This window comes from Anabas testudineus, chromosome 10 (genome assembly GCF_900324465.2).
Source record: "Anabas testudineus chromosome 10, fAnaTes1.2, whole genome shotgun sequence".
Lineage (NCBI taxonomy): Eukaryota > Metazoa > Chordata > Actinopteri > Anabantiformes > Anabantidae > Anabas > Anabas testudineus.
Window position 1 is genome coordinate 19,316,636 of NC_046619.1, and position 6,822 is coordinate 19,323,457.

Genomic DNA, 6,822 nt, shown 5'->3' on the forward strand with positions numbered 1-6,822 from the left:
TCTGTCCCTCCCACTCTTTTAACTAAATAGTCATTCACACATTCTTAATCCATGTTTCTGTCTGAGTTTGACCCTCTCTACTGTCTCCAGTGCCCCAAATCAGCCTACCTATTTTATTAAAACATTCATATATTTCACTGTGATGTGAACACAAGTCAGAAGCTGAGGAGTTACAACTGTGTCTTTACAAAACACCTCTGGACTCTGAGCAGCTCAGAACATAACTCACTTTGACAGGTCACCGTTTTAGATTGAGATGAGATGTCACATCTTTCTACTCACTTGTCTCTCTGCCCCATGCACATACTCCCATCCTGTGCTGTTTGTTTTTATAGCACAAGTGGGGAATTCAACAATTTGTAGAAGAAACCGAAGCAGATCGCTGTCATTATTGACTGTACCAGTAGTGGATATGCAGCTGAGCACATCCCCCCGATCTCACCCACCCCCCAACATTCTGGGCACACATGTCTTCAAACCTGAAAAAAACACATTGCGCATGCTGCTTGAGGTTATTTATTTATTCAGATTTTGCAGTAAATCTGTATTTATTTGTAATATTTCATTTGCAGGCTTCAGTGTGATTAAATTCCCTACGAGGAACTGATTTTGACAGAATGATAAAATTAAGTTATTTTCCCAACTTCATTTGAATAACTGAATTTGTGAACATGCTGCTGAAAATATTCAGTTTACAAGGAGATTAAAATAATAAGGTCACATGTATATTATAATCATTTCAGCCCACAGACACGGGGGAACGTAAAATTGATGCCCTTCGTGGTCAGTATTTCCATCTCCATTACAATGCATCATATGTGAGAGAGAGAGAGAGAGTGCGCGTGAGTGAGTGATTAGGTAATTGGCAGCACCTGAGTGACTTTCACACCTCACCTTAGCACACACACTCACACATACACTCGGCCTCCAGCGGTTTTTAACATTGTGGACTGGTTATACCACAGAAAAAAATGTTTACTTTTAACATGCTCCAAGCAAAATGGCCACCTCTGTTTGTATTTGTTGCTACATTATTGATGGTGAGCTGCCACCTGACTGGAAACGCAACTGAGCCAGGTAATTGGTCAGTGATGAATGTGGGGCTGCAGGAGGTTGGTACGCTGTCCAAAAGAAATAATCTTGGCTCTTTGTTTTGCTTTCTGTCAAAAGGCGCTGAACACTTTGGAAGCGACAAACCAGAAATGTTTGATTTCACCTTTAATTCGACCAATATGACTCGTTTTATCTATGGAATTGCTGCAAATGCAGCTGCTGTTTTGTTGTATGGCAGCATATGTGTTCCTGTTAAAAAGATAGAGACAGGAGACGGTAAGCATAAGGAAAACCTAGTATCCTAACCCTAAATCAGGTTTCATAGCTTCACTATTTGTGAATTTGTGTGTGTTCTGCTTGCAGGGATGTTTTTTCAGTGGGTGAACTGTGCAGCCATATGGGTTGTGTCTATGGTTGCAGACCTGATGCTTCATTCACCTAAATTCTACCCTTTTGCAATGCTCGGAGGTGTGCTCTGGGCTACAGGTATTGTCATGTCTTATCAGATATAAATTTAAAAGTCAAATCATTGTTAATGTTTATGACGTTCTGTGCAGATTGAGTCTGGAGCAAGTCTGCTTCAAGTATCTGGCTGGACTTTGGACAGCGGCAGATGGGCTTAAAAACTCACATCTAAAGAGTCCATCTGCTGCAGTCCATTTTAAAATGTGTGTGTTGACAGTCTTCCTGTGATGACCAACTTTGAGGACACTGTGTGCCCCAGAAACGGCACTTAAACTTTTCAAGCACACAGTGTCTTCAACTGCAGTATGCTCGATATTAAAACAGTTTCACTCCTGGATTTTCCTGGTTTGTATGTCACCGGCTTCACCGGCAGAGGTGGGGAAAAAATGTGCATGCATAGTTTTCATAACTTGCAGGATAAATGCTGCTAACCTCTCCATTCATGTCACCCTCAGGAAATCTAGCAGTAGTTCCAATTATTAAAGCAATTGGCCTCAGTCTTGGGATTTTAATTTGGGGTTCCACTTCTTTGTTGATGGGCTGGGCCAGTTCAAGGTGAGTCCGATTAACGCACGGCGTTCTGCTCGCCATGAAATGCATTTCCTTCCTCTCAGTGACTTTTAGATGAAGTTAACTGTAACTTTGAGAGTTTAAAGGCAGTTGTGTTCTGTTTTTCTTAAGCTGGCAATATATTCACAAGAAACTCAATGTGACTGTCACAGATTTGGATGGTTTGGAATTGCTGCTCAGGGTGTTTCCAGGCCAGTGCTAAATTATTGTGGAGCTGGGTTGTGTCTGCTCAGGTAAAATTCTTCACATGGAAATAATGTCTCCCAACTTATCACCAGCTGCTACAAGGGAAAGACATGTGGTCTTAAGGGCGTGCTTTGTTTTAATTTGGAAGACAAATGAGACTTTTGTGTTGGTTTTAGCGGGCTGATCTTTTTCTTTGTGAAAACGGACGTGGAGCAGCATCCCGATTCAGACTCGATTCCATTACTTATTGACAGGGTGAGTGCATTGTACATCGGATGTTATTTTTCCCCTCCTTGTTTCAGGAACTCATTTTGAAGTTACACTCAAAGCAATTTAAATTTACCAATGTTCTATTAAAATATCAATCTTTGCCACCTGGTTTGTCAAAGGGAGCTGTGATTACTTGGTCCTGCTGTGTGCACTTTGATGGCACCATTCTTGTGGAAGACAACATAACCCTGTGCTGGGCTGCTGTTTCTTCTTGCAGAGAACAGATTCTGGCAGTTATGGACAAAGTTCTTCAGAGTTCTGGATAGACGTCATCAGACCGAAGACCAGGCGGTTCATGTGAGCTCTACTCATGTTATAAACAGATGTGTCCACATTTACAATGCATCTGTCATTCTTGACAATCTGCGTTTTTCAACTTGCAATTAACTTTACAAAATGAAAGACAGTGGAGATTTAAAATTCACACAGCTCTTCATCACTTCCGTCAGTGGCTGCCTGCTTGCTGTTGTGTCAGGCCTGCTCTATGGTTCCTCCTTTGTGCCCATCCTCTACATTAAAAGCCATTCATCATGTCATGACAGTATGTTCCATGGAGCCAGTGTCTATGGTATGATGTCCTCGTTCAACAACTACCTTTAAGCTACTATCATTATATCTAACTTGTGTGTGTGTGTGTGTGTATATATATATATATATACATTCAAAATGTCATCTCAGATTTAAGAATGTCTCCCACTGATGGTCTATAAATAACAGTGGACCCTCCAGTGATCCAGGTTTAATATCCAGTTCCTGACTCAAGGATTTGTTTCACAGCATGCCTTTCTGCTCTTTTCTTCAGCTTTGTTTTATTGCAAACCCACAAGTTTAATGATGTAAACTTTAAATTCTACTTCTTACTTTTTGTTCTTTTTCACAGACTTTGACTATGTTTATGCACAGTCCTGTGGAATTTTTGTTGCAAGCACAGTGTACTTCACTATCTACTGTGCTGTAATGAAAAACAGGCCCAGAGTTTTTTCCAGAGCCATCCTACCAGGTAATGCACAGTGTCAGATCACAGGTTTTGCTCAGGTTTGGAGTGTGGGCCTTTTGAGTTGCTATAATAAGTAATGCACCTATACAGTTACATTTGCATTAATCTCCATCTTTGAGATATGGCGTGAGGTGTTGTTCTATATAGTTTCGATTAATTATTCACAATCAAATCAATGTAAAAATCGTTGTTAAAATATTTTTTCCTGTATCAGTGTTAAATAAGGGAAAAATCTGTGCAGTGAAATTATTCCTACATGTATTGTCCTCATTATAAATGTTTTAGTTTCAATTAAGATCTACAGATGGAATTCACACCACACTTTCACAAATTTCATTTGTGTTTAAGGAAAAAGTTTTTTCAGCATTTAGTTAACACAAAAGTTACTTGATTGGGTCATTTTACCAGTGGTAAAGATGAAGGGGGGCGCCACCACACATCTAAAATGATTGCTCACATTTCTCCCGAATATAGTATTTTGTAAAATGTTAGCAACTGCACCAGCAACTCAGTTCTTCAGGCCACTAAAATCCTTCAAGTTAAGTAGACAAGTAGACATTAGTTCACTTTAATGGAAAACAAGCCAGACAGGTTGGATTTGACACCACCCGCTGTCATCAGTGCTCATGCCACGAGCTGCTGCATCAAATCCTGCAGCTTGGTGGGTGCTGCACAGCTGCTCACTGCGAATTAAAATGAGGGACATGTCTATGGGTAAAATGTGCATTTATGCATTCAAATTTACCAGCTTTGTTTTATTTTTATCAGATATAAATTAATAAATTCCTAATTTAAACTCCTGACACTTTAGTTCACATTAATTATTTGCATTGTTTTTGGCTCAGGCTCATCTCCTTTTTTTTTTTTTTTTTTTTCCTTCATGCTCTTCAGGTCTACTGTCTGGATTGATGTGGGCGTTGGCTACATACAGCTGGTGCCTGGCCAATAACTTCCTGAGTGCAGTTATTACCTTTCCCATTGTCCGTGCAGTAAGTACATCATGTCCTTGGAGATTGGAGCCATGTAATGGGGCAAATTGACGTTTTTCTTAGACTTAATACAGAAACTTGTGAAATGAATAAACTCATGTGCAGCATGCACCGTTCATTGTCATACTGAGCAGTTATAAAATGCATTAAGAACTTTCTCCTGGCCAAAGCAAACAAGCCATAACATACAAAATATTGGTCAAAGGGAAATTCTGATCTAATCAAAAGCTAAGAAGTCCCAATAAATCGTGACCAGTTATTCTGTGGTGCCAATTTCGTTGCCAGCTCAGCCAGTAGTTGTCACAAGATCTTGTAACCGATTTTGTGTTAGATGGATGAACCAATTGGGGTTTTGGTTCTGGTAGGGCAAAACTAAATCATGTTCCTCTTCGCCTGAAGTCACAGAAGATCAGGACAAATAACCAGCCCTGTTGCACGGCTACATTCACACACCGAGTCATGATTGGCTCTTTGAATTTCAATGTGGAATGAGAACTGATCACTGTGAAGTACTGTGATGTGCATAATTAAAACGCTTCTCTCAGGCAAGACCTTCAAAAGTGGAAACAGGTTCAAGGTAAATCAATTGAATCCTTCATCTGAGCTCAAACAGCTTTTTGTTTGACTGCTTCTCTGTAGGGATATGGTCTGGTTGCAGCACTGTGGGGAGCGTTGGTGTTCAAAGAGATTAAGGTAAGAATCACAACACTGATCAGAATCAGTTGCCTAAATCTGACTTCTTTCATTGTGTTTCTTTAGTTATTACCCATAAAACATGTTGTATTCCCTTAAGTGTACAACCAGAGTTTCAAGAATTGTATGCTAATGTTAAACTTATGTTTTCCCTTAGGGGTCAACAAACTGCTTACTCTTTTTCTTGGCTTCCTGTGTCATCCTGATTGGCTCCTTGCTCACTGCCATTTCAAATCTCTAATGATGAGTCCAGTCAAATGAAGTGATCTAGTTATTGTCGTTTTCTTCTGGCTCTCCAACTGCTTAGAAACTAATATATTTGGTTTTATAGAACTATTTGAATCCCATCAGATTAAATGCATGATAATTGTGCTAAATGTAAAAATTTGTTAGCGATTCAAAATGTTTTTGAAACATCAGTGTTATTACCCTGAGCTGACACTAGGGTGCAGTGTCTCATAGAACCCCTTCCTATTGTGCTTTCTGACTGGAAAAGAGCTTGGAGTGTTTTGTTCAGTTTATGCCAACAAAAGGCCGATAAAATGTTTGACATTGCTCACAAGAAAACATTTATATTTATTGTGTACATATCGTTGTTGTTTATCACACTTATTTGTGTCCTTGCAAGATAAAGTTATGTTAAAAATGTTTGTTCACAGTTGTCACTATTTGGCTTTTTGGACAAGATGAGAAGTTGAGTTTCTGTGATTATAACGCCACAATAGTTACTGGTTTATACCTTCTCCCCTTGCAGCTCAGCTTGGGGGTGGTATTCAATTCTACCTGCTCTTTCTAGATAAATATATAGCGCTAATTAAACCAAACGTGTCAGTGGTAGAGGACAATAAGCCAAGTTCTGCTAAAGGTCTAGTTTATTTTTCACATAAAATAGGAAAAGAAGAAAAAAGGAACTGGCGTGACTAAAAAGGCCAAGAAGCCATCAGTTTATATTATGGACCTTTCCGAACTTATGTACAAAACGCAAGTCCACAAAATACAAGACGGTATTTAAAAAATGCATGCTTTATAAAAGGGGGGATACTAATGCATACTACGATAAACATAGTATATATTTCTAATTAAATTAATAATTAGAATTAGATTAACAAAGAAAAAAAACATGTTACAGTTTTTCTTCCACCCACTGCTAATTACCTGGATCGTGTGTTCAGCCAATCAAAACCTGCAAGTGCAGAGATGGATGAAGAAGAATCAGGGTTGGCGCTCTCGAGGACCAGGTTTACCCACCCCTGGTCTATGTTAGCTCAAGGAGGATTTGTTTTCTCTAGCATTCTGTAAGTTCCTGACCTTATGCAAAGTGCCTTGAGGTGATTGTTGTGATATAGAGCAACATAAATAAAACGGCATTGAATTGATTTGAGATATTTTGAAATCAACACAGTGCTGTTGTTTGCTCTGCATGGTTTTACCAACTGCACTAACATGACAACATAATAGTTAATCGTTCTTTACAACACTTTGCACAGGAGTTTAACTCAGGTTCATAATTATTATTACTACAGTTAAATCAATACACAGATTAGATTACTGTAATTTCAGCAAATACAAGTATTATATATATTAAATATAAATAGATTA

The 6,822-nt window shown here is 38.9% G+C and overlaps 1 protein-coding gene across 2 annotated transcripts; it reads left to right on the forward strand.

Moving 5' to 3' along the window:
- The first annotated feature begins 905 nt into the window (after positions 1 to 905).
- On the forward strand, positions 906 to 5,841 carry tmem144b (transmembrane protein 144b). Of its 2 annotated transcripts, XM_026358047.1 has the most exons (13): positions 906 to 1,077; positions 1,171 to 1,329; positions 1,417 to 1,539; positions 1,843 to 1,893; positions 1,974 to 2,073; positions 2,241 to 2,321; positions 2,451 to 2,529; positions 2,762 to 2,841; positions 2,994 to 3,112; positions 3,425 to 3,544; positions 4,433 to 4,530; positions 5,170 to 5,223; positions 5,381 to 5,841. In XM_026358047.1, the coding sequence occupies exons 1-13, from the start codon at positions 972 to 974 to the stop codon at positions 5,462 to 5,464; spliced, it is 1,254 nt and encodes a 417-aa protein (XP_026213832.1). In that variant the 5' UTR covers positions 906 to 971; the 3' UTR covers positions 5,465 to 5,841. The 2 variants fall into 2 exon arrangements, with proteins under 2 accessions (XP_026213832.1, XP_026213833.1); XM_026358048.1 differs by lacking the exon at positions 1,843 to 1,893.
- The last annotated feature ends 981 nt before the right edge of the window (positions 5,842 to 6,822 follow it).

Excerpts from the sequence above, each read along its gene's own strand:
- tmem144b (XM_026358047.1), top strand. The coding sequence starts at position 972 with ATGTTTACTTTTAACATGCTCCAAGCAAAATGGCCACCTCTGTTTGTA. Across the intron at positions 1,330-1,416 it reads AAAGATAGAGACAGGAGACG|GGATGTTTTTTCAGTGGGTG; the intron begins GTAAGCATAAGG and ends TTCTGCTTGCAG. Across the intron at positions 2,322-2,450 it reads GCTGGGTTGTGTCTGCTCAG|CGGGCTGATCTTTTTCTTTG; the intron begins GTAAAATTCTTC and ends TGTTGGTTTTAG.